The sequence below is a fragment of the Oncorhynchus tshawytscha genome, linkage group LG18, assembly GCF_018296145.1.
Source record: "Oncorhynchus tshawytscha isolate Ot180627B linkage group LG18, Otsh_v2.0, whole genome shotgun sequence".
Classification (NCBI taxonomy): Eukaryota; Metazoa; Chordata; class Actinopteri; order Salmoniformes; family Salmonidae; genus Oncorhynchus; species Oncorhynchus tshawytscha.
Genome location: NC_056446.1, coordinates 22,012,112 through 22,039,392, shown reverse-complemented (window position 1 = coordinate 22,039,392; position 27,281 = coordinate 22,012,112). Strand labels below are relative to the sequence as shown.

The 27,281-nt window shown below is 40.4% G+C and overlaps 2 protein-coding genes across 5 annotated transcripts in view; one reads left to right on the top strand and one right to left on the bottom strand.

Annotated features, from left to right (window-relative positions):
- LOC112217701 (N-lysine methyltransferase SMYD2-A) lies at positions 1–25,389 on the top strand. 2 transcript variants are annotated; one of them, XM_024378166.2, is made up of 12 exons: positions 1–402; positions 14,641–14,704; positions 16,869–16,979; positions 19,862–19,880; positions 21,050–21,174; positions 21,323–21,390; positions 22,127–22,229; positions 22,771–22,881; positions 22,990–23,125; positions 23,330–23,504; positions 24,803–24,911; positions 25,074–25,389. In XM_024378166.2, exons 1-12 carry the CDS (start codon positions 233–235, stop codon positions 25,155–25,157), a joined length of 1,275 nt encoding a protein of 424 aa, XP_024233934.1. In that variant the 5' UTR covers positions 1–232; the 3' UTR covers positions 25,158–25,389. The 2 variants fall into 2 exon arrangements, with proteins under 2 accessions (XP_024233934.1, XP_024233933.1); XM_024378165.2 differs by having other exon boundaries at positions 2–402; positions 19,862–19,922.
- A 438-nt stretch (positions 25,390–25,827) lies between these two features.
- The window catches only part of LOC112217359 (tyrosine-protein phosphatase non-receptor type 14-like), a 103,162-nt gene continuing 101,708 nt past the window's right edge, over positions 25,828–27,281 (bottom strand). For all 3 annotated transcript variants that reach the window (XM_042300831.1, XM_042300832.1, XM_042300833.1), the window contains exon 19: positions 25,828–27,281. This exon is cut by the window's right edge and continues 1,566 nt beyond it. The gene's annotated coding sequence lies outside the window, so the exon portion shown is untranslated.

Genomic DNA, 27,281 nt, shown 5'->3' with positions numbered 1-27,281 from the left:
ACCCCTCCGGATTTCCGTGAGGGATGCGGCGATGATGTTACCATGTATGAACCGTTATTGGGGGCGGTGACGCTGTCGCTTTTATAGGAAAGGGGCACTAAACCATACCGGTGTAATTCTAACGACAAGTAGGCAATTGCAGCGCCAAACGGGTTTATTGTAGCTGATTCTTGGTGAATAGTGGAATTCGGGAAGGAAGTTCTCTCGGCGGACCTACTGTATAAGCGACAGAATGAAGGAGAGCATTGAGGGAATTGAGAGGTTCGTCAGTCCGGGCAAAGGGCGAGGACTCCGGGTCACCAAACCCTTCAAAGTTGGGGAGCTTCTCTTCGCTAGTCTTCCATATACTTACGTCCTGACTGCCAGCGAGAGAGGCTCTAACTGTGAATTCTGCTTCACAAGGTAGGCTATCTATCACTCCACGGTGACAAGTGTCAACCACTTTTCTCATGTCTTGCATGTGGTGGTGAACTGATTCGTCATTTAGCCTATTTGATTGATTGGTGTCATATATGTTTTATTCCTCTCCATAACGGATGTATTTGACTGTGATTGTGTATCACAGGTGAGTTCATCACAGCAACCAGTGTGAGCTCACAATTGTCGCAAGAAGAGAAACAGTAATTAACGTTACTGGACTAACACTCCCACTTGTCTTTTCTTAGACTTTGCTGATAGCTGCTTTATTTAGTAAAAATGAGCTTGTTATGACTGTGATATGTGGTTTGCTCACCTAGCTAGCTACCTTAGGCCTACAGTTAGTACATTCATCCTGTCACTCTTTATAAGAGCGTCTGCTTAATAGCTACAATGTAAATGTGTATAGCTGCAAGCAGCCATGCCCGGTTTCACATGATGACAGAAAAGGACAGGATCAGTTGGGTAACAAAGCAAGCATTCTATCATGTACTAACTGTTTTCTTTTATGTGCAATCATGAGTCTAAAATACTAAATCTGCAGTGTATCTGATATATGGTTCTTGAGGAGAAAATGATTGCAGATGATTTTGAGCATTAGCATATGCTTTACATGTGCAAATGATGAGTTGTTAATAGTTTCCTTGTTTTTTGAGATATCAATACTAAACCAAGTGAGGTTCATCTTAGGGATGTTCATGATAGTGATGGCAAGTGGATTTACAAAGGATTTAAATGGACATGTAAAATCTGATTTCCTGATTTAGCAATAACTCAGCCATCTCTTAACCAATCCCTTCAGTGCCTTGTATTCATGGAGGCCAAGGGAAGCCAGGCATCTCCCAAAAAATGGAACAATAAAAACACATATATAAAATAATGCATCTTTCTTCTCTCTGTGATTCATCATTTTCCTTCAATTTGCAAGAGGCTGCATGTATCTCACAGGAGAAAGCATCCTTGTGGTAACTCTGCAGTGTTATAAATCAATAGTTGATTAGTGTTCTGAAAATGTTGAAACATTAACTTGATTGACCATGCTCTAGATCATGTAACTGTTTATTAGCTTTTTTAAAGCAAAGAGATGTACCCTGGGTCTACATACCGAATTTGGTGATATTTAGACTTATAGTTAATGAAAATACATTTATTCAAAGGTTTCAAAACATTTCCAAGATGGAGGAAAATCTATCCTGACGGACCTTATGGGTCCTTGAGACAAATTTGTTTAGCATGAGGAGACACCTACATAAAAATGTTCTCTAGGTCCAATGAGGGGGCGGATATGAACGTTTAAGTGAGACTGTTTACAACAGCGCCACCTATAGTGCCACCTATAGGCCAAATGGTGCCATTATTCTTTGACCAAGTTACTCATGGCCTGTAGTTTGACACTTACAATAAAATATTGTTGTCTATCGACAATGACAAGTCATCGGGGTCTGACAACTTGGATGGAAAATTGCTGAGGAGAATAGCGGATGATATTGCCACTCCTATTCGCCATATCTTCAATTTAAGCCTACTTCAAAGTATATGACCTCAGGCCTGGAGGGAAGCAAAAGTCATTCCACTACCCAAGAATAGTAAATCCCCCTTTACTATCTCAAATAGCCAACCAATCAGCATGTTACCAACCCTTAGTAAACTTTTGGAAAAAATTGTGTTTGACCTGATACAATGCTATTTTACAGTAAACAAATTGACAACCGACTTTCAGCACGCTTGTAGGGAAGGACATTCAACAAGCACAGCACTGAGAGGAATTGATGATAAAAGAATTGTGGGGGCTGTATTGTTAGACTTCAGTGTGGCTTTTGACTATATCGATCATAGTCTGCTGCTGGAAAAACGGATGTGTTATGGTTTTACACCGCCTGCTATATTGTGGATAAAGAGTTAACTGTCTAACAGAACACACAGGGTGTTCTTTAATGGAAACCTCTCCAACATGTTTTATTTATTTATTTTATTTAACCTTTATTTAACTAGGCAAGTCAACATAATCCAGTGTCTTGACGTGGCCCTTTCTGGGTATAGATCATGGCTTCCCACTCTCTCCTACACCCAGGTTCTGTTATCCTAGGTCGTAAATTCCTGGCAGAGACTCTCCCCCCCGGCCATTAAAAAAGAGAGACACAGAGAGAAAAAAGGACTTTACATGGCAAACTCCTAAATTCTCAAAATGAGAATATGAAACAAAATGTCCACTTGTGAGAGGGGGGAATGAATGACCCGTGGACACTTAAGGGACGGGTATGACGAGTGTGTTTCATTTGGTGACCTTAGAGAGGACAGAAAACACACATAACTAAATCTCTGAATGTGTATATTTCTCAATTATGAGGTTTGCATCTAATTCTTGTATAAAATTAATGAGTAAAGATGAAACTATTTGTAAAATTATGTAATATGATATTAAATGTGAGAGAATTCTATTTCCTTTCAAGTTTAACTAAGTCATTGGCCTTCCCCTGTGGGCACAGACATGATCAGGCATCATAGGACCACCTTTTCTACTGTTACGAATAACTCTCCCCCCCCTGAGGAAACCCTCTTGAGACCACCCTCTTAAGACCATGCATACCTCGGTGTCAGCTGAGGTGGCACAGGTTTGAGTACCAAGACTGAGCAAACCCACAGATTGAGCTGTGATTGTGAATAGTGTAGACTAAGCAAACCCACAGCTTGAGCTGTGATTGTGAATAGTGTAGACTAAGCAAACCCACAGCTTGAGTTGTGATTGTGAATAGTGTAGACTAAGCAAACCCACAGCGTGAGTTGTGATTGCGAATAGTGTAGACTAAGCAAACCCACAGCTTGAGCTGTGATTGTGAATAGTGTAGACTAAGCAAACCCACAGCTTGAGCTGTGATTGTGAATAGTGTAGACTGAGCAAACCCACAGCTTGAGCTGTGATTGTGAATAGTGTAGACTAAGCAAACCCACAGCTTGAGCTGTGATTGTGAATAGTGTAGACTAAGCAAACCCACAGCTTGAGCTGTGATTGTGAATAGTGTAGACTGAGCAAACCCACAGCTTGAGCTGTGATTGTGAATAGTGTAGACTGAGCAAACCCACAGCTTGAGCTGTGATTGTGAATAGTGTAGACTAAGCAAACCCACAGATTGAGCTGTGATTGTGAATAGTGTAGACTAAGCAAACCCACAGCTTGAGCTGTGATTGTGAATAGTGTAGACTAAGCAAACCCACAGCTTGAGTTGTGATTGTGAATAGTGTAGACTAAGCAAACCCACAGCGTGAGTTGTGATTGCGAATAGTTATTGAAATCCTAACCACACCACGTGGAGCATTTGAATATGTGGACAACTACAAATACCTAGGTGTCTGATTAGACTGTAAACTCTCCTTCCAGACTCACATCAAACATCTCCAATCCAAAGTTAAATCTAGAATTGGCTTCCTATTTCGCAACAGAGCATCCTTCACTCATGCTGCCAAACATACCCTTGTAAAACTGACCATCCTACCAATCCTCAACTTCGGCGACGTCATTTACAAAATAGCCTCCAATTCCCTACTCAATAAATTGGATGCAGTCTATCACAGTGCCATCTGTTTTGTCACCAAAGCCCCATATACTACCCACCACTGCGACCTGTACGCTCTCGTTAGCTGACCCTCGCTTCATACTCATCACCAAACCCACTGGCTCCAGGTCATCTACAAGACCCTGCTAGGTAAAGTCCCCCCTTACCTCAGCTCGCTGGTCACCATAGCAGCACCCACCTGTAGCACGCGCTCCAGCAGGTACAGTATATCTCTCTGGTCACCTCCAAAACCAATTCTTCCTTTGAACACCTCTCCTTCCAGTTCTCTGCTGCCAATGACTGGAACGAACTACAAAAATCTCTGAAACTGGAAACACTTATCTCCCTCACTAGCTTTAAGTACCAGCTGTCAGAGCAGCTCACAGATTACTGCACCTGTACATAGCCCATCTATAATTTAGCCCAAACAACTACCTCTTTCCCTACTGTATTTATTTATTTTGCTCCTTTGCACCCCATTATTTCTATCTCTACTTTGCACAACCCTGGGATGCTATTACCGACAACCTCTGAAAGATGTATTGTATGAGAACATTTCTGAGTGGTACTCTGAAGTATCCATTCTAACCAAGAAAGACTTTGATCTTCAGGGAACCAGAAAGAGAGAAAGAGACGCAGATGAACTGACTCTCCAGCAGATGGACTGACGATTCCAACAGAGATCACGATGACACCTGGGCGTAAATATATATTGATTGCAATTATTCCTGAATGAGTGAGCGTTCACGTGCAAAGGATTAGCATTTCAATGAATATAATTGTCAACTGTGTAGTGATCCCTCTTGTCTTTCCCACTCTCGCTCAGTCCACACTCACTTCCCTTTGTCCACCAAGCCGTCATATCGGCTTAGCCCACTAGGGAATCTTCCCTATCATTTGGTAGTAACAGATAAACTGTTTGTTTGTTTATGCATTTCTGTGATTATTTAGTTAGTTAGTAAATAAATGATTAAGACAATTGGTGTATGGATGATTCATAGTAAAGGCTGGGTTCGTGCAGATAACCAATAATTTACGACACTTGAAATGAGACTAACGTGAGGTAAAGAATAATTCATTAATTAGAAGACTAATTGATCAGATATTAAAATATCTGAAGAGTTATATTAGGAAAATTATAATTTTGTAATCTGAAGATTTGCCTTGGTGTCCCGACTTCCTAGTTAATGACATTGACATGATTAGTTTAATCACGTAATAATAATTACAGAGAATTGATTTGATAAAATAACAGTCTTCACTTTTAATGATGCCAACGACACGACACCAGGTAGAATCAGGAATTCCCCAGGGCAGCTGTCTAGGCCCTTTACTTTTTTCAATCTTTACTAATGACATCCCACTGGCTTTGAGTAAAGTGTGTGTCCACTGTATGTATGCGGATGACTCAACACTATACACGTCAATTACTACAGCGACTGAAATGACTGCAACACTTAACAAAGAGCTGCATTTAGTTTCAGAATGGGTGGCAAGGAATATGTTAGTCCTACATATTTAAAAAAATTAAATCATTGTATTTGGGACAAGTCATTCACTAAACCCTAAACCTCAACTAAATCTTGTCATGAATTATGTGGTAATTGAGAAAGTTAAGGTGACTAAACTGCTTGGAGTAACCCTGCATTGTAAACTGGTCATGCTCAAAAAAAATTATATGACAGTAGCTAAGATGGCGAGAAGTCTGTCCATAACACAGCTCTGCTCTGCCTTCTTAACAACACTATCAACAAGGCAAGTCCTACAGGCACCTGGACTACAGTTCAGTCATATGGTCAGGTGCAACAAAGAGGGATTTATGAAATTTACAATTGGCTCAGAACAGGGCAGCACGGCTGGCCCTTAGATGTACACGGAGAGTTAACATTAATAATATGTATGTCAATCTCTCATTGACAAAGTGGAGATTGACTTCATCACTACTTGTTTTTTTTGTAAGAAGTGTTGATAAGCTGAACACAGCGAGCTGTCTGTTTAAACTGCTAGCACACAGCTCAGACACCTATGCATACCCCACAAGACATGCCACCAGAGGTCTGGTCACAATCCCCAAGTCCAGAACAGACTATGGGAGGCGCACAGTACTACATAGAGCCATGACTACATGGAACTCTATTCCACATCAGGTAACTGATGCAGCAGTAGAATCAGATTTAAAACACAGATGAATATACACCGTATCAAACTTTCTTCTCAGCCTAGGTTGTGCGTTCTGCAAACAACGTGTCCACTCCTACAATGACAACGGTAAGACTGTAATAATGATATACTGAATGCATTAACAGAAAGTACCATTACCAAACAAGCATTGTAGATGAGAAATGATGGGAATTAACGGTACATGTACTAGTGAATCAGACACGTTTCTTGTGTGCCATCATTTAAAAAAATATATATGCTACTGATCGACTAAAAAAAATCTTTGTCGACCAACAGCCTGTCGACCAAACAATCGACCAGTCGACTAAATAGTGTCAGCGCTACTACACACATTTACATTGTAATATTATTCTATAGTGGTATACATTTTATATCGTAGATATGTAGTGGTGTAATAATGTTATATGATGTACTGTTTTATATTTTGTTTGATGTGTGATGTACAGTAAGTGCCTTAATGTGTTTGGACCCCAGGGAGAGTAGCTTCTGCCTTGGCAGCAGCTAATGGAGATCCCTAATAAATACAAATACAACACCCTTACATAAAGATGTCAGATCTTAGTTTGAGACAGTTTGCTATAGCAGGAAAATAATCCCGCAGTCTCAGGAAATGTGAATTATTATGTGGATTATAATGAAGGGGTTGATACATTTTTCGTTAGGGCAAATCAAGTCTGAAAATTCAAAGTGGAAATGACAAACTTTAGAATCCTTTTTAGAACTCAGACGCACTACAAGTCAAACACACTACTGTGCAGGAACATTCTCAGCAACAAAAGAGTGATAAGATTTAGATCCTACATCTGAATCACATATCCACCCAGGTCCACATGGCCCACTGTTTCTGCCTTAGATCTGTGATATCAGGATTGATTTATACATCATAGCCTTCTAATGAGTATTTGCCATAAATTCAGACTGACAATATTGGCTTACACTACTCTGAATATTTCCAAAACACTATATCCACCAATATTTCACACTTGTGTTTTTAAAAAATCAGAAATGATTGCTTATGGGTACCTGTATGTGTGTAAAATATTGCTGTTCTCAAGATTTTTGTTTCATCGATTTTAGATGTGTATGAAAATATTGTTTTTTGTGGCAAATGGTTTATGTCCGTTGTTCGGCTGCAATGGAATGTTTCGTATCCTGTATATTTGACATTGATACTGTATGTGGTTGTCTCACCTAGCTATCTTAATATGAATGCACTTACTGTAAGAATTTTTTATTTTATTTAACCTTTATTTAACTAGGCAAGTCAGTTTAGAACAAATTCTTATTTACAATGATGGGGGCCTGGGATTAAAAACATATAAAAAGAAATACAGTATAAATACAGGAAAAAACACACATCACAACAAGAGAGACACAACACTACATAAAGAGAGACCTAAGACAACAACATAACAAGGCAGCAAAACATGACAACACAGTCGCAAAGTCACACAGGATAAGAGCATCTGCTGAATTACGAAATTGCCAAATGTAAATGTTTTACATACAGATCTCACATTACTAAGTATATATTTTTTATTATTGATGCCACATATGTATCGATTGTGCATTTCTTTATAACAAATGTAGATCGTTGTTACATTTCACTGTGTAAAACATTAGCATTTAGCAAAAAAACATGATTATTTGCCTCTCTGAAATGAAAGCAACAAGTGATACATTTTAAACAAGTACATGTCTGTCATTGAACAACCCCATGCCATGATTATATAGTAAAAAATCACATATCTCTTTCAGAATTTATTTCAACAATAAAAGCTAATTGACCAACATTTCTGACAATGGATTTATTGGGTTTTCGAGTTAAACTCTTCATATATTGTCCATTCATTGGTGCCCTGCTCTCCTACTACCACAATAATGAGCTTGTAGTGTGGCCAGGGCACTTTTCCAGAACAGTTTGTGCTCTAGTTTGTCATGATGGGGCTGTCATGACAAATAATGTCCCCCGGGCAAAATGTGTCCCCCTCTGAGTCACAGCCTGCTTAGACAGCTACTGTAGTTGGCTAGCTGAGTATGCAGGCTTAGGTAAATAAGTACAATAGCTAGCAACGTCAATCTAAAAACATCTTCAATTATTTATTCTTATTTAACAATATTTTCTTATATGAAGACAAATATATGCCAAAGAAAAAGTGTTCTCTTTCCAGTCTTTTCGGTCCTCTGAAGCAGCAGGTAGTCAGCAGGTTGTCACCGTCAAAAACACCATGATTGGAGAGCAATTCTGAGGTAAAAATGTTGTGCAGCCTGAGCGAGCACTTATAAGGTGAAATAGAACTAGAACTGCCCACGTCCTCCTTCCTTCGTGACCACTATGAGGTAAAATAGAGGCAAAAATAGAGGCACTATTTGGAATGACAGGCCCAATCTATAAAATCTATTTCTGTATGCTGCAGTGGAGGGGCTTGTTTTTCTGTAGGCCTATTCCACATAACTGGTCCATGTGGCAACACTTAAGAGAATTATCATTCACAAATTGTAGTACAGTAAAATAACAGCGTTTAATCAAATGGGTGGTTAACAAACAGCTACATGATCTGACATATTTAAAGATGGGAATTTTCGAAGATTTCTAAGAGTTTGGGGATATATTTGTCAGTCAACTTTGTCATTCAAATCAAGTCAGTTTCTTGGAGGTAGGGGGTGCTGTGTTTATAATTTCATTGTGATTTCTAGATACACACACATTAATGTCAATTTTAATTTATTCTTTTAACAGACACTCTATGTTGCAGCACACACTCTTTCTATAAACCTGAAACTGGAGTAGTCCTGAGGTGAGGTCCCCGTAAGTACAGATGTGCTGTCATCTGCAAGATCACCTGCACACTAAGCACAGACGCCAGTTCAACGTCTAGTTTTGATCTACATTTGGTTGAGTTCTCAACTTACGTGAATTCAACGTGAAATAAACAAAACATTTCACCATCTCATTGGATTTAAGTTAAATGTTGGGTGAAAAAAATACGACATTCTCTTACGTTTCTGACTCTTTTTTTCTTCTTCTCCGCGTTGATTCAACGTCATCACATTGCATTTTTTGGTTGGAATTACATGGAAACAACGTTGATTCAACCAATTTATCCCCAGTGGGTGGTGTCTACATAGTCCTTTACTCAACAGTCAACACCTTGAAAGATCTAGATACTATCTTCTCTTTCTCCAATCCTTCTTTTTTCCCGTCGAGAGGGATCATTCCATCATCCCAAAGGCAGAAAATGTCTGTCTTTGACAGCTTCTCTGGGGCTGGCTACTTGTTTTTGTCTTTGTGACAGCTTCTCTGGGGCTGGCTGCTTGTCTTTGTCTTTGTGACAGCTTCTCTAGGGCTGGATGCTTGTCTTTGTCTTTGTGACAGCTTCTCTGGGGCTGGCTGCTTGTCTTTGTGACAGTTTCTCCGGGGCTGGCTGCTTGTCTTTGTCTTTGTGACAGTTTCTCTGGGGCTGGCTGCTTGTCTTTGTCTTTGTGACAGTTTCTCCGGGGCTGGCTGTTTGTCTTTGCTATAGCCTAGTAGTAAATACATGCGTGAGACCTTTTTAAATGCTCACCCTTAATGGATAACATAGCAAATATGAATGCCTATTCAATTATTCTAACATTTCAGTTCTCTTTCTGTGCAATTAAAAATGTGCCCTTGTGAGCTGAACTACTGACCTGTCCTTGTTTGTGCATTTGGTGGTGGTTCACTTCATTCAATTACTTGGCAGAAAATAACCTCTCCTAGAAGTCACATGAAGAACAATTTGTTCTTACAGATTACTGCTATATTTGGATGATTTGCATTTGTATTCTATATTATATTGCTGTATGATCAGCATATGTCATGAAGGGCACCATTTATTTATGGGATAAGAACCCCTTTGCCTTTTGTTCTCATATGTAGCTTATGTCTTATGTTGTTATGCTCTTAGATCTGTATCATGTTCTCTTTCTGAAATGCCAAAGTGTCTGTTCATTTTATCAAGAGATACTTTTCAAAGGAGAATATACTGTGTGCTATTCATTAAACCTTAACCTTTTCTCTTATCCCCGTCCTTTTTAGAGACAAGTATAAAAGTTCAAGTAAACTTTTGTGCTTCTATCTGAGAAAAAGAAAAAAAGAGATGTCTTGTCTTCCTGCAGTGAAACATCTCTTTGTAAATGCTATAGATGTAGGATCTTAAAGGAAAAACCCACAAAATCCACTCATTCCTTTAATTATCTGGTGTTAAATAACACTAATATGTGAGAACAATATTTTTGTGAAGAAATGTATCATTTGGGGGTTATAATGTTGGTAGCAACGCGGAAGATCGTTGTGGAGATCTGTTGCAGCTCAAGTTGACTACAAAATCCACTATGCAATTCTCTCTTTATTGCCTGGCTAGGTAGCTAGCTAGCTAGCAAACATAGCTACACAAAATAATATCAAAGACAATATCAGCTGGTAAAGTATCTAGTTATTTGTAAAATCACCTATCAATTTAGTAGTCTACAATCTCATCATGTTCAACCTGCAGATTGATGTGCCTCACAGAGTGGAATCAAACATTTACAATTGGCAAATATACTTTTTGAGGAGATGGGAAACGTTGCCCATGCTACATCAGTGGGCCATACGGTGCATTCTGGGCGATTCTGGGACAAAGAGCGCTCTCCTTCAAGGAGTGAATGGGAGTCTATTGGGCGCTAGCTCAAAAACCCAACATTAGCACGAATCTCATCAACAAGAAGTACAACATTACAAATATTTTCTGAGATATGAGATGACGAACTTGCTATCTATAATATTGCATAGCTTTGGAATTGTGACATTATGTACTTTAGAGAAAAATAGGCACGCTTCTCAACATATATACGGACTTTGAGAAGGGATTGCGTGATGATAAAAAAAATTGAAAAATTATTAATTTAGCAACCGTGTGCTGCAGCATGACAATGTGAATTACAAATTTCTCATGGTAGGAATATCGCAAAAACATGATAAATTTCTCATTGGAGAGAAGACATCCTCCCGAGTTATGACATCGGCCAGTATTGAAATCTGACATGTATTATAGACGTTTTCACGATCTAAAAGTCATATTCCTATTAACTTCCAGTGTGGTGAGAGACGTTATCACAGTGCTACGTCATACGTCATTGATTTCTGCCTGCTTGAATGCCAATAACTGAGATACACATGAAAACATGAAATTACCCAGGGAATCGATAAAACATCACTCAGGTATGCACAACAATAATTTAACATCCAAAATGGGTGAACCTTTCCCTTAATTTGTGCCAGTTTGCTACAGCAGGAAAACAATCCTGCAGCAATAGGAAATGTGAATGTAGATTATAATTAATGGGGAAAGCCAGTAGGAGGGTTTGCGCTCAGGCTAAAATGAAAGGTGGCTGGTGCGGGGGAGAGAAAATATCTGTAGAGTTGAAAAAGTACTCTCACAAGTGGAAGGTGCTATATATATATATATATATATATATCAAACAAATTAAGACACGTACTAAAGAAGACACACCTGCTGTGCATAACAGGCGCAACAGGTGCAAATAGTTGATTAGAGACTGGCGAATGGGAAGTCAATGCATATTAACAAGGAGGATATACACTACCGTTCAAAAGTTTGGGGTCACTTAGAAATGTGTCCTTGTTTTTAAAATAAAAGCACATCTTTGTCCATTAAAATAACATAAAATTGATCAGAAATACAGTGTAGACATTGTTAATGTTGTAAATGACTACTGTAGTTGGAAACGGCAGATTTTTTAATGGACTATCTACATAGGCGTACAGAGGCCCATTATCAGCAACCATCACTCCTGTGTTCCAATGGCACGTTGTGTTAGCTAATCCAAGTTTATCATTTTAAAAGGCTGATTGATCATTAGAAAACCCTTTTTCAATTATGTTAGCACAGCTGAAAACTGTTGTTCTGATTTAAAGAAGCAATAAAACTGGCCTTCTTTAGACTAGTTGATTATCTGGAGCATCAGCATTTGTGGGTTCGATTACAGGCTCAAAATGGCCAGAAACAAAAAACTTTCTTCTGAAACTCATCAGTTTATTCTTTTTCTGAGAAATTAACGTGAGAAATTGCCAAGAAACTGAAGAGCTCGTACAACACTGTGTACTCCTCCCTTAACAGAACAGTGCAAACTGTTTCTAACCAGAATAGAAAGAGGAGTGGGAGGCCCCGGTGCACAACTGAGCAAGAGGACAAGTACATTAGAGTGTCTAGTTTGAGAAACAGACGTCCCCGTCTCAACGTCAACAGTGAAGAGGCGACTCCGGGATGCTGGCCTTCTAGTCAGACTTGCAAAGAAAAAGCCATATCTCAGACTGGCTAATAAAAAGAAAAGATTAAGATGGGCAAAAGAACACAGACAATGGACAGAGGAAGATTGGAAAAAAGTATTATTGACAGGCGAATCTAAGTTTGAGGTGTTCAGATCAGAAAGAAGAACATTCGTGAGACGCAGAAAAAATGAAAAGATGCTGGAGGAGTGCTTGACGCCATCTGTCAAGCATGGTGGATGTGACATGATGGTCTGGGGGTGGTAAAGTGGGAGATTTGTACGGGGTAAAAGGGATCTTGAAGAAGGAAGGCTATCACATTTTGCAACGCCATGCCATACCCTGTGGACTGTGCTTAATTGGAGACAATTTCCTCCTACAACAGGACAATGACCCAAAGCACAGCTCCAAACTATGCAAGAACTATTTAGGGAAGAAGCAGTCGACTGGTATTCTGCCTGTAATGGAGTGGCCAGCACAATCACCGGATCTCAATGCTATTGAGCTGTTATGGGAGCTGCTTGACCGTATGGTACGTAAGAAGTGCCCATCAAGCCAATCCAACTTGTGGGAGGTGCTTCAGGAAGCATGGGGTGAAATCTCTTACCTCAACAAATTGACAACTAGAATGCCAAAGGTCTAAAAGGCTGTAATTGCTGCAAATGGAATATTAAACATTTAAAAAAATAGTTTTTTAACCAGGTAGGCCAGCTGAGAACAAGTTCTCATTTACAACTGCGACCTGGCCAAGATAAAGCAAAGCAGTGCGACACAACCAACAACACTGAGTTACACATGGGATAAACAAACATACAGTCATTAACACAATAGAAAAAATCTATATACCGTGTGTGCAAATGTAGTAAGATTCGTTGACGAAAGCAAAGTTTGAAGGACACAATTATTATTTAAATTAAAAATCATTATTTATAACCTTGTCAACGTCTTCACTATATGTCCTACACATCTGTCCTACACATTTCATGTATGTTTTCATGGAAAACAAGGACATTTCTAAGTGACCCCAAACCTTTGAACGGTTGTGTAGATTATAATTTAATGGACATTTTTGTCTAGGGGTTGATCCGTTTTTTATTAGGGCAAATCAAGTCTGATATTTTAAAGTCTAAATTACAAACTTTAGTAGCTTTTTTAAACCTCGACTACACTGCAAGTTTGAATTTCCTGCTGTGCAGAAAAATGATCAGCAACAAAAGAGTGATTAATTAAGATCCTACATCTGTAGCAAGTTTTTATTGATTTTTATCTCTTCTCTCATACATGAGACATTTGAGATATCCAGCTGCTTTAATTGCTGTAATGTAGTCTGTCACTATTATGCAATAGATGGATTGACGATGCTGCTCTTTAGTCAAAAAGGAGAGTAAAAAACAACCGTTTGCAACCCCTTTTTTTGTCTGTAGACAACACCTGCGGGATTAGTACAGTTCTTTCATCTTGAGACCAATGGTTCAGTCTTTAGCCATAACCCTAAAGGAACTAGATAGCCTACAACCCACTGCAACGGTAGGTCTTGACTCCCAGCTCCATAGACTCCCTGCAGTATCAGTGGCGTGTTTGGACTTTTCTACTGTTCTTGTTCTCTGTGTCTGAAATGGCAGCTGGTCCAACTCAAAGGGCACATCTATTAATACCCCAGAATGTTTCAAAGGCTACAGTCCCCCTCGGTTACGACGGGAGAAACCCCATTAACAACTCCTGCCCCCACCTCAGGAGGAATGGGTTGCTCCGTAAAACTGACAACACACACAGACAGATACACACAACACACAGTGATGAAGACACCAGTTGTCTTGCCTTTTTCTCTCTCATTGAACCGGCACTCAAAATGTGACTGTGAAGATCAACTACAGACTGTCATGTCTCAGCCATACATGTCATGTGTGTGTTTCTACAGCAGTTGTGTATGCCATGTTCATCAGGAACCATATTCAGGGTTGGGGCCAAATCCATTTCAACTCAGTCAATAAAGGAAGTTAATTGAAATGGAATTGACTCCTTACTATGTTTGGCAGTGGCTGCTAAACTGTGTCATGATAGCATACCACTGGGCTCTGTGAAGCAGTATTTACCTGGCTGTAATGCCCTGTTTGTAATAGTATTAGGTGAAAATGTGACTAGAAGCTATGGATGTTTTAGTACTCATTCCCCACTAACCCATTGTCTTGTCACCCATAGGAAGGAGGGCTTGGCAAAATGCGGGAAGTGCAAAAAAGCGTTGTATTGCAATGTGAAATGTCAGGTAAGACATGATGATGGTGGTGATGTCAAAGTTTGGACACACCTACTCATTCAAGGGTTTTTCTTTATTTTTACTATTTACTACGTTGTAGAATAATAGTGAAGACCTCAACTATGAAATAACACATATGGAATCATGTAGTAACCAAAAAAGTGTTAAACAAATCAAAATATATTTTGGATTTTAGATTCTTCAAAGTAGCCACCCTTTGCCTTGATGACAGCTTTGGACACTCTTGACACTCTCTCAACCAGCTTCACCTGGAATGCTTTTCCAACAGTCTTGAAGGACTTGTTGGCTGCTTTTCCTTCACTCTGTGGTCCAACTCATCGCAAACCATCTCAATAGGGTTGAGGTTGGGTGATTGTGGAGGCCAGGTCATCTGATGCAGCACTCCATCACTCTCCTTCTTGGTCAAATAGCCCTTACACAGTCTGGGGGTGTGTTGGGTCATTGTCCTGTTGAAAAACAAATGATAGTCCCACTAAGCGCACATCAGATGGGATGGCGTATCGCTGCAGAATGCTGTGGTAGCCATGCTGGTTAAGTGTGCCTTGAATTCTAAAAAAATCACAGACAGTGTCACCAGCAAAGCACCCCACACCATCACAACTCCTCCTCCATGCGTCACAGTGGGAACCCCACACGCGTTCACCTACTCTGCGTCTCACAAAGACATGGCGGTTGGAACCACAAATCTTAAGATTGGACTCATCAGACCAAAAGACCGATGGAAATCTTTCCAATGTCCATTGCTCGTGTTTCTTGGCCCAAGCAAGTTTCTTCTTCTTATTAGTATCATTTAGTAGTGGTTTCTCTGCAGCAATTAGACCATGAAGGCCTGATTCACGCAGTCTCCTCTGAACAGTTGATGTTGAGATGTGTCTGTTACCTGAACTTTGTGAAGCATTTATTTGGGCTGCAATCTGAGGTGCAGTTAACTCTAATGAACTTATCCTCTGCAGCAGAGGTAACTTTGGGTCTTCCTTTCCTGTGGCGGTCCTCATGAGAGCCAGTTTCATCATGGCGTTTGATGGTTTTTGCGACTGCACTTGAAGAAACTTTCAAAGTTCTTGAAATTTTCAGGATTGACTGAGCTTCATGTCTTAAAGTAATGATGGACTGTCATTTCTCTTTGCTTGTGCTGTTCTTGCCATAATATGGACTTGGTCTTTTACCAAATAGGGCTACCTTCTATATACCATCCCTACCTTGTCACAACACAACTGATTGGCTCAAACGCATTAAGAAGGAAATAAGTTCCACAAATTAACTTTTATCAAGGCACACCTGTTCTTTGTAATGCATTCCAGGTAAATTCCTCATGAAGCTGGTTGGGAGAATGCCAAGAGTGTGCAAAGCTGTCATGAAGGCAAAGGAAAATAATCTTTAAAGAATCTCAAATATAACATATATTTTTATTTATTTAACACTTTTTTGGTTACTACATAATTCCATATGTGTTTTTTCATAGTTTTGATATCTTCACTACTATTCTACTGTGTAGAAAATCGTTTTTTTTTAAATCCCTTGAATGAGTAGGTGTCTCCAAACTTTTGACATGCATGCTATAGACAAGTACCTAACATTGCATTCTCTTCCAGCGTCAGCGTGTATACTGTATACTCTCAGTTCTGAATGTGAAGTCCTGTGTGGTTTATATTAGAGGGCAGATAATGTGTCACTAATATCCTGTAGGCAGAATGCCTATAGTTCCAGGAATGGCTGAGGGCATGGATGGGGCTTGGGTAGTGGAGTTAGTTTGGAGTGGGTAGTTAAGGGGGTAGAGGATATACTATATCAGTAGGGGAAAGCATATAGTTTGGGTTAGGGTCATCCCTAAAGACTGGTTGTTTCGAATTGTGGCTTAATGCGGTCAGGGATATTTTCTGTCGGGCATGAATAATGGGGGTGTACGTCTGAAACCCTACCTCTTCAAAGAGTATCTTAAATATCCCACAGGGGGGTAATAGGGGGTAATATTATCCAAAGTCTGTGGAGTTGCATGCTGTCTGACTATTTATTTAGCACGCTCCATCCAATCACTCAATGACAACAAACGGAGTATGAGTGGAGGCTAGCACAAATTATACAGTTGTGGTATCAAATGGACACCTTTAGTGGCCCAACATTCTTAAACATAACTCCTGTGTGTGTTCCTCAGAAAGGGGACTGGGCCATGCACAAGCTGGAGTGCGGGGCCATGATAGCGTACGGGGAGAACTGGTGTCCATCTGAGTCCGTCCGACTGGTGGCTAGGATAATCGCCAAACAGGTGAGAGAGAGAAGTAGCTCTATTCCACAGTCACTACCAGTAATTCTACCAGTGTGATGATGAGCAGTATCCAGATCCATCGGATGTAGTGATCACAATATAGTAGCCATATCTAGGACAACCAAAGTTCCCAAAGGCTGGCCTAATATCTTCAAATAATATTTTTGCAGGAATCTCCTTGCGAATGATTTTGCCGAAGATTGTAAGAGGTCGTACAATACGTTTTTGTAGTGATTCCTATGTTGCTGATGTAAAACATATGTTAGTCCGTGGTGTGTAATTAGGAGTAAACAGACATTGCACTTGACACATTTCTGAAATTGCTTATCGCAATTACTAATAAGCATGCACACATTAAGAAGAGGAAGAAAAGGACGGTTAAATCCCACATGGATTGATGAGGAATTTAACAAATGGTATGATTGAGAAGGATGAGGCTAAAAGAATGACAAATAAGTCTGGCTACACAACAGATTGGCAAGCATATTGCAATTTGAGAAATCATGTGACTAAACTGAGTAAAAAGAAGAAGAAACTACACTGAAGGAATGATAGTAAAAAGAAGAAGAAACTACACTGAAGGAATGATAGTAAAAAGAAGAAGAAACTACACTGAAGGAATGATAGTAAAAAGAAGAAGAAACTACACTGAAGGAATGCTAGTAAAAAGAAGAAGAAACTACACTGAAGGAATGCTAGTAAAAAGAAGAAGAAACTACACTGAAGGAATGATAGTAAAAAGAAGAAGAAACTACACTGAAGGAATGCTAGTAAAAAGAAGAAGAAACTACACTGAAGGAATGCTAGTAAAAAGAAGAAGAAACTACACTGAAGGAATGATAGTAAAAAGAAGAAGAAACTACATTGAAGGAATGCTAGTAAAAAGAAGAAGAAACTACACTGAAGGAATGATAGTAAAAAGCTTTGGAGCACCTTCAATTCACTTTTGGGGAAAAAGGTTATCTCAGTTCCATCCTTCATTGAATCAGATGGCTCATTCATTACAAAACCAACTGATATTGCCAACTACTTCAATGATTTTTTCATTGGCAAGATTAGCAAACTTAGGCATGACATGCCAGCAACAAATGGAATGGAAAATTACTGAGGAATGGACGATATTGCCACTCCTATTTGCCATATCTTCAATTTATGCCTACTAGAAAGGGTGTGCTCTCAGACCTGGAGGGAAGCAAAGCCCCCTTTACTGGCTCAAATAGCTGACCAATCAGCCTGTTATCAATCCTTAGTAAAGTTTTGGAAAAAATAGTGTTTGACCAGATACAATGCTATTTTACAGTAAACAAATTGACAGACTTTCAGCACGCTTATAAGGAAGGACATTCAACAAACACAGCACTTACACAAATGACTGATGATTGGCTCAGAGAAATTGGTAATACAAATATTTTATGGGCTGTTTGGTTAGACTTCAGTGCGGCTTTTGACCTTTTCGACCATAGGTTGCTGCTGGAAAACGTATGTGTTATGTCTTTACACCCCCTGCTATATTGTGGATAAAGAGTTACCTGTCTAACAGAACACAGAGGGTGTTCTTTTAATGCACCACAACGGTGAACATAAGCTAACCAAAACAAATGCCCCAAACACGGGGGACTTAAACAGTCCAGCAAAAAAAAAAAAACACACGGACAACCGTGACACACAGACGTGTACACATGTACATCGAATAATCCCGCACAACCAGCAGGTGGGCCTGCTGGTAAATAAAGCCCAACCAATCAGCCTGAACCAAACACAGGTGAAACCAATAAACAGAAAAGGGGAAAAAAGGGATCAGTGGCGGCTAGTAGGCCGGTAGCGACGACCGCCGAGCACCACCCGACCAGGAAGGGGAGCCCCCTTCGGTAGGAGTTGTGACACTTAGGGAAATTGTAAATGGCTCAGAACAGGGCAGCACGGCTGGCCCTTGGTTGTACACAGAGAGCAAACATAAGTAATATGCATGTAAATCTCTCTTGGCTCAAAGTAGAGGAGAGATTACTTCATCACTACTGGTATTTGAGAGAGGTATTGACATGTTGAAAGCAGTGAGCTTTGTTTAAACGACTAGCACACAGTCCCCAAGTCCAGAACAGACTATGGGAGGCGCACAGTACTAGATAGAGCCATGACTACATGAAACTTTCCACATCAGGTAACTAATACAAGCAGTAGAATAAGATTTAAAAAATATATACAAATATATCTTATGTAACAGCGAGGACTATGAAGCAACATAGAGTATGGGCCTGAGGGCACTCACTTAGTGTGTTGTAATGACTACATGAAACTTTTCCACATCAGGTAACTAATACAAGCAGTAGAATAAGATAAAAAATATATATAAAATATATCTTATGTAACAGCGAGGACTATGAAGCAACATAGAGTATGGGCCTGAGGGCACACACTTAGTGAGTTGTAAATTCTGTAATGAATTTATTGTCATATTTTTCAAATTGTATAACTGCCTTAGTTTTGCCGGACCCCAGGAAGAATAGGGGCTGCCTAATTTCATAATTAATAAACGCCAAAATCACTTTTTTTCTATGTCAAATGGTTTTGTTATGTTTCAGTCTTCTGTGATGTATATAAAGTGTCATATTGGGATGCAAACTCAATGTAATACATTTCAACTCTATATCTGACATGGTACAGGTGTCTTCTTTTTTAAGCCCATAACCGTGTGTGTGAGGTGTTTCAAAGTAGATTTGTTTAAGACTACCAAGAAACATTCTGTGTGATCCTGATTTAGACCACTGCAGTAAAAGCTTAAGGTCTGTATGGTATCTGTGTTGTTAGTGCTGCTAGTTGTTTTGGGATGCTTATTTTGGCAGACAGAGGGTGTTAACTCAACTGTCTCTTGTCTGTTTCTGCAGAAAGCCCAGAAAGAGAGGAGTACGTCAGAGAAGCTGCTGCTGATTGGAGAGCTGGAATCACGTACTAACAAAACACCCACAGAGAGAATGAGTCAATACACTGAGTGTTCCATTGTGTTGTCTGCTTATTGTCGTTCTGTGTGAGAGACATACATCTCTTTCATCATGGTACTGAACGTGACACAAAGTAAAGGAAGATGCAACGATAGTGTAATGAATTCGGGGGTTCAGAATTCATTACACTATCGTTGCATCTTCCTTTACTTTGTGTACCAAGTCCCTCACATGTACACGCGTAGCCGATGGCCTCATGCACGCTATAACTCACTTCTTACACCAATGTAGCAAATCTGGGGTGTAGCCCGATCGGGACCCGAATCCGGGTCCAGTGACTGTCAACCCAACCCCTTAGCTGTTAAGCCTAGAGATCCAAAACATAATGAGAAGGTTGTTAGGTGTTGGGTTTAGGTCGCTACGATATACTGTATGTACAGTATAATGTAATCTAGTGTAATTGTCATTCATCCCATGTTTTTGGCCCTGATTGCTTTTGAACAACAGCTTATCTTCAAACCCAGTCTTCAGAGAGACAGAGTAGTGTTGTCAAGCTGGCCCTCTCTATTTATACATTAGTGAGAAATGTTACCCGACACTCTCCTCTACCAGGCCTTTACCAGAGCCTCCCAACAAATGTCCCCCTTATAGAATAAATCCATTCATCCTGAATGCACAGCAGCTTTACATACATTGAACATACAATTAATTAGAGCATTGGACTTGTAACTGAAAGGTTACAAGATCGAATCCCCGAGCTGACAAGGTAAAAATCTGTCGTTCTGACGCTGAACAAGGCAGTTAACCCGCTGTTCCTAGGCTGCCATTGTAAATAAGAATTTGTTCTTAACTGACTTGCCTAGTTAAATAAAGGTTCAAAATATGAATGGTGGGGGAGGGAATCTTGATTGGAAGCTCTTTGCAGCTGTCCAAGGATTAGCATGGAAGGAAAGTCCCTCTCAGGGAGTCCACAGCAGTAAGAGCAGCAGAAGTTTACATCCAACTTTATTCATACATCTCTTCGACAATAAGGTTTGTGGAGACACCATCATTTGTAATATTTTACACAATCTTTAAGTGAGTTTCTCTCTGTCTCTCTCCTTCTATCCATCCCTCCTTCATTGTGTCTCTCAGACATAGACGATGTAGACATTGAGAAGAGGGAGATGAACGAGGGAGACATAGCCAGCCTGCACCAGTTCTACTCCAAAAACCTGGACTTCCCCAGCAAAACAGCCGTCCTCACACTTTTCTCACAGGTAAAACACACACACCCTCACATTTTCTCTGCAGTTTTAATTACAAAGAAAAACTATTGTCTTTCATATCACCTCAGTATCCCTCTAGTTTCTGTCTTATTGTAGGTCTGTACCCATTCTGGGACTCCTTCCCTATTCTGTCTTCCAGGTCAATTGTAATGGCTTCACAGTGGAGGATGAGGAGTTGTCGAAAATGGGCTCAGCAGTCTACCCTGAGTAAGAATACACACACACACACACACACACACACACACACACACACACACACACACACACACACACACACACACACACACACACACACACACACACACACACACACACACACACACACACACACACACACTGTGGTGGTGGTGGGCAATTTGAAAATGGTGTCACGCACACACGGGCTGTTTGGTTATAAATCTCCTTGGATAGTGAGTGTGGAGTAAAGTGTCTGTATTTGCACACTCAGCCTGTGGTAGTTCTTTTCAGTCCTTCGTTCTCTCCATAGGCCCATGCCTAGCTCACTATTTAGGGCCTGACACATTTAAGAGAGGCCTACTGTATGTTTCCTTTGAAAAGAGATGGCTTATCCTGGCCACCACTACAGCTAAGCGCGTACTCTTAAGGCATTGGAAGAAATAATATCCCACTCCCTTTGATGAGTGGGCCAGTGCCATGGCACAGCTGGCTAGCTATGAGAGAGATTATTTTATTCGCATCTGGGTAAACTAGACCGCTAACCAAAAAGAGAGGCCTCTGTGACCTCAGTATAGTCTATAGAGTGAATGTTAACACAAAAAAATACATGTAAACAGTTATGATGAAGTTGTTCCCTCTGGGAGTGTTTGTCATTCCTATGGCAATGTTATTTTCCCCTTCTCTCTGTCTCCCATTTATTTCCCATTTCTCTCCCTCTTTGTTCCCATGCTCACCCCCCATCTATCTCCTTTTCTGTCTCTCTCAGTGTGGCCCTGGTAAACCACAGTTGCTGCCCTAACGTCATCGTGACGTACAAGGGGAATGTGGCCGAGGTCCGGGCTGTGCAGGACATGACCCCTGGGGAAGAGGTAAGGATGGGGACAGCTGTTGGAAGGCAGTGGTGGGTTGGTGTCATGGTTCAATGTTTCAGGTAGGAAGGGGGAGAGTACTGAGGGGTTAAGGGAAGGGGCAGGTAGAAGTGGGCAACAGTGTCATGTATTGATTTGCTAGTATGCTGCTGAGTCAGAGAAGTGCATAGTGGGAATGAACCTTGTCATGACCGGGGTTGGTTGTAGACAGGTGACAGGAAGTTAGGTCATAGGTGGCTTGCAGTAGTCTCGTCTGTGTCTCTCATCTTGGCAAGGAGGCTTTTGAGGAACATACTGTAGATAGTGGAGTGTGTGGCTTAGTGGCGTCTCAGAAGATGAAGGGAGGGAGGACGAGAAGGAGCAGACACAGCAGCAGCTGATTAAACAGCTCTGCAGGGTTATTTTAAAACCTGTTCTGAGGACTGCTGATCAAAAAAGCTGAGCCGATATGAAATAGATTTCACTGATCTCAATATACGACTTGTATGAATAGTAACTTAAATGGTGAATGTTTATACATGTATTGTGTGTGTGTTCCCAGGTGTTCACCAGCTACATAGACCTCCTCTACCCTACAGCAGACAGAAATGAGAGGTTGAGAGACGCCTACTATTTCACCTGCGACTGCAAAGAGTGTAAAACCAAATCTAAAGTAAGAGGCTGATTGATGTATGATCATCAGTTACTTCCTAAACCTTGAATATTCATATTTGAATAATATAATAATTAAGATTTTAAACCCAAATGTTAATTGTTTTAGGACAAGTTGAAGCTGAAGGTGCGTAAGAGAAACAAGCCTCCAGCACCGGAGGAGATCAGTAGCATGATGCGCTACGCTAGGAACACCATCAAAGAGTTCCGTTCTGCCAAACAAATAGCAGAAAAACATCAGAAAAATATCCTTTGTGGTCCTTCTCTCCATGTAGCCTCTCAATCTGGGTTAAAGTGGACAAGTTTAGAGATGCATATAAGTGTCTTATATTATAGGTTTTAATTTCTGCCCAACAGCTCAAATATCTGCAGCGTGGAAGTTGGCTTACAGTTTCACTGGCTAAGTTCCTGATTCTGTAAATTCAGTCTTGACCTTGACTCTTGAGCACCCCCTGGAGAGCTGATGGAGATGTGCCAGCTGAGCCTGGACAAGATGGGTGAGGTGTTTGAGGACTCCAACGTGTACATGCTGCACATGATGTACCAGGCCATGGGAGTGTGTCTCTACATGGGGGATTGGGACGAAGCCATCCGCTATGGAGAGAAGGTCCTCAAACCCTACAGGTACTGATCCATACATATACATAGAACCCTTCAGGGAATAATCCATACTTACACCTAGAACCCTTCAGGGAATAATCCATACTTACACATAGAACCCTTCAGGTACTGATCCATACATACACATAGAACCATACAGGTACTGATCCATACATAGACATAGAACCCTTCAGGGAATAATCAATATTCACACCTAGAACCTTTCAGGTACTGATCCATACAGACACCTAGAACCCTTCAGGTACTGATCCATACATATACATAGAACCCTTCATGGTCTGATCCATACATACACCTAGAACCCTTCAGGGACTGATCCATACCTACACCTAGAACCCTTCAGGTACTGATCCATACATACACATAGAACCCTTTAGGGAATAATCAATACTTACACCTAGAACCCTTCAAGTACTGATCCATACATACACCTAGAACCCTTCAGGGACTGATCCATACATACACCTAGAATCCTTCAGGTACTGATCCATACATACACATAGAACCCTTTAGGGAATAATCAATACTTACACCTAGAACCCTTCAAGTACTGATCCATACATACACCTAGAACCCTTCGGGGACTGATCCATACATACACCTAGAATCCTTCAGGTACAGATCCATACATACACATAGAACCCTTTAGGGAATAATCAATACTTACACATAGAATCATTCAAGTACTGATCCATACATACACCTAGAACCCTACAGGTACTGATCAATACATACACATAGAACCCTTCAGGGAATAATCCATACTTACACCTAGAACCCTTGAAGTACTAATCCATACATACACCTAGAACCCTTCAAAGACTGATCCATACATACAAATAGAAGCCTTCAAGGAATAATCCATACTTACACCTAGAACCCTTCAAGTACTGATCCATACATACACCAAGAACCCTACATGTACTGATCCATACATACACCTAGAACCCTTCAATGACTGATCCATACATACACCTAGAACCCTTCAGGGACTGATCCATACATACACCTAGAACCCTTCAGGGACTGACACATACATACACATAGAACCCTTCAAGTACTGATCCATACATATACATAGAACCCTTAAAGGACTGATCCATACAAACACCTAGAACCCTACAGAAACTGATCCATTTTCACCTAGAACCCTTTAGGTTATGATCTGTTTCCTCACCTGTCAAATTGATACAGTATAGCTGTAATGTTTATCTCCCCAGGTTTGTACAGTGATGATTCTTACCTGTCTAGGTCAGCTGATGGCTGTATAGTAACCATATACCTTTTCTTGACCTCTCTAGCATACTGTACCCTCCCTACTCCATGAATGTGGCCTCCATGTATCTGAAGTTGGGCCGTCTGTACCTGGGCCTGGAGAGAAAGTTATCTGGCATCGACGCCCTGAAGAAGGTAACATTACTAGAAGCCTGTTAGTTCCATTTCCATAGCGGCTACTTGTTATAACATGTAGTGAGAGATATGAACATATATGCTTCTATTGAATCTGTCAATTTGAGTGAAAGACATAGCAGACCGTTAAACTCTTCTCTTTGTGTGTGTGCGTGCGTCCAGGCGATGGCCATAATGGAGGTGGCTCATGGGAAGGATCATCAGTATCTGATAGAGCTTCGTAAAGAGATCGAGATGCAGAAATAAACAAAGTGACCTCACACACTGGGAGTAACAGAAATGAAGTCTCTCTTTGTCTCTCTCTCTCACACAAAGGGCTACAGTGTATGGCACTTTCCCTTCTCCTTGGTTTAAAGCACAGTAGGAGGAGAACGGTAAAGTCATGGAGATATCATCTATTTAATTATGTGGTTCAAATATTTTATACATTTGAGGTCTTGACTACGAGTGCAGTTATTAAATACAGAATACCTTTGTACTGAGCAGATTTTTGATTCCTGTCAAACTGTTTGATACGTGTTTTATGAGAATAGATCATCCACAGGATTGCCATTCAATAGACATCTCAGCTGTTTGTGGTCTTTCACCAATTGTTTACATGTGGGCGGGCTCTGCGTGTCAACAAAGTTATTCTCAGCCAATGAGATGAGCCGTTGCCTGGGTGGTGACCGCTGCTTTGTCGTGGTGGGTCTAAAGAACGCTGGTGAAAGTGACCCCGTCACAATGGAGGGCGGTTAGAAAACATTAGCACGTCGCCCCGTGTTCTTACGCTGTGTGTGGTTGGTTGGTGTTTAACTACCATTTCAAATGGTGTGAGAGGAGAAAACACACGTCTGTTAGCAACGGCGGAATTTTAAAATCACATAAACAATGTCATAGTTACTGTACAGAAATGCCCTCGGCAAGAACAGGCATGTAGAGAAAATAATGCTTTATTGCATAATAAGCAAGTATGACAGCTTCATACATAACTGGGGGTAGGAAGAAAAAAAAGACTTGATGCACTGGCAAAAGCATATACAAAACATATATACACAACATATACTGAAAGTTTCTCAGGAATTATGCCAGAAACATAAAATGGAAAATAACACATTAACATGAATGCAATGTGGGAAAATACTCACAAACAGAAGAGAATGAAATAGAACACTCATATGTCAAGAGAACATAAAGTGTATATACGTATCTTGAGTATAGGTATATACATTGGAATATAAAAAAAAGCATGCATAGTTCATTATCTTACGGTATTTTAAGGGTACCAAGTCAAAAAAAAAAACAAACATTTGTAGAAATGTTTCTGGCATGCCCGGTATACACACATTCATTTAGACATGGCTGGCTTTGCATCACAACTCTCACAGATATAGAAAAACAACATAACACAGATTATGGAGGATGCAGCCATAGCTGGGTTTAGGCACATAGGAACACTAACGGCTGGATTCAATTTGTAGTGCGGATGTTCAGCATTACTGCGTGATTGAAATTTAAAGGCAATTTTCCTGCTTTAGAGGAGACTGCATTCACGGTAAACGCTGTAGATTTCGGCTCAATCGGAAATTGAATTTCAATCACGCCATCTGTAGAGCTTCAGCGATACAGAATGAATTGAGCCCTAAGATCCTTACAGGGATAGATTTTACAGTTATACAAAAACAAATGGCAGCCATTGAGGCTTTGACTGGTTGGTCACTGAAACCTTTTTTGGGACACAACTAGGGTTGCAAAATTCCTGGGACTTTCAATAAATTCCCTGGTTTTCCAGAAATCCCCAGAATAAGCAGGAAATCCGGAGTCCTCCAACCATGATTTCTGGAAAACCAGGGAATGTATTGAGTTCCCGGAATTTTGTAACCCTAGACACAACCCATGTTGGTCGATAAATATACGGTCTAAAACAGATGATATCTAGCTGGTCTTTAATATCAAAATAGATTTATAACATAAATTCAAAGCCATTGATATACCGTTTGGCAAACTTAATTTGAGATTAAAAAACACATTGGACACTATATTGGCATCAAGAGACAATACCATTATATCAAATAGACCAAATCTAAATGGAACCTTTGGTGCCAAGATGGAAGTTTGCCAAACTGTAGATCTATAGCTCTGAGTCTGATTGGTCTCTACCAGTCCCTCCCTATGGAAACAAACATCCGGGTAGCCCATCCCTGCACTTTAATTAGTGTCTGTCCTCCATCTTAGGGATCAGCTCTATCTGTCCTTCTGGATTTGGCTCACTGCCACCATATCAGAACACAAACTTCTCTATTCCACATGAACTTTCATGGACCCCTCTGTAGAGTGGCACAGTGTGACACACACAGGGGCCTACATAACATTCAGCAGCCTGAGTGTCAG

What these genes read in the sequence shown, in the direction of transcription:
- LOC112217701 (XM_024378165.2), top strand. Translation starts at nt 233, where the DNA reads ATGAAGGAGAGCATTGAGGGAATTGAGAGGTTCGTCAGTCCGGGCAAA. An exon ending in GGCTCAGCAGTCTACCCTGA is followed by an intron (nt 21,391 to 22,126) that starts GTAAGAATACAC and finishes TGTCTCTCTCAG; the next exon opens with TGTGGCCCTGGTAAACCACA. An exon ending in AGTGTAAAACCAAATCTAAA is followed by an intron (nt 22,882 to 22,989) that starts GTAAGAGGCTGA and finishes TAATTGTTTTAG; the next exon opens with GACAAGTTGAAGCTGAAGGT.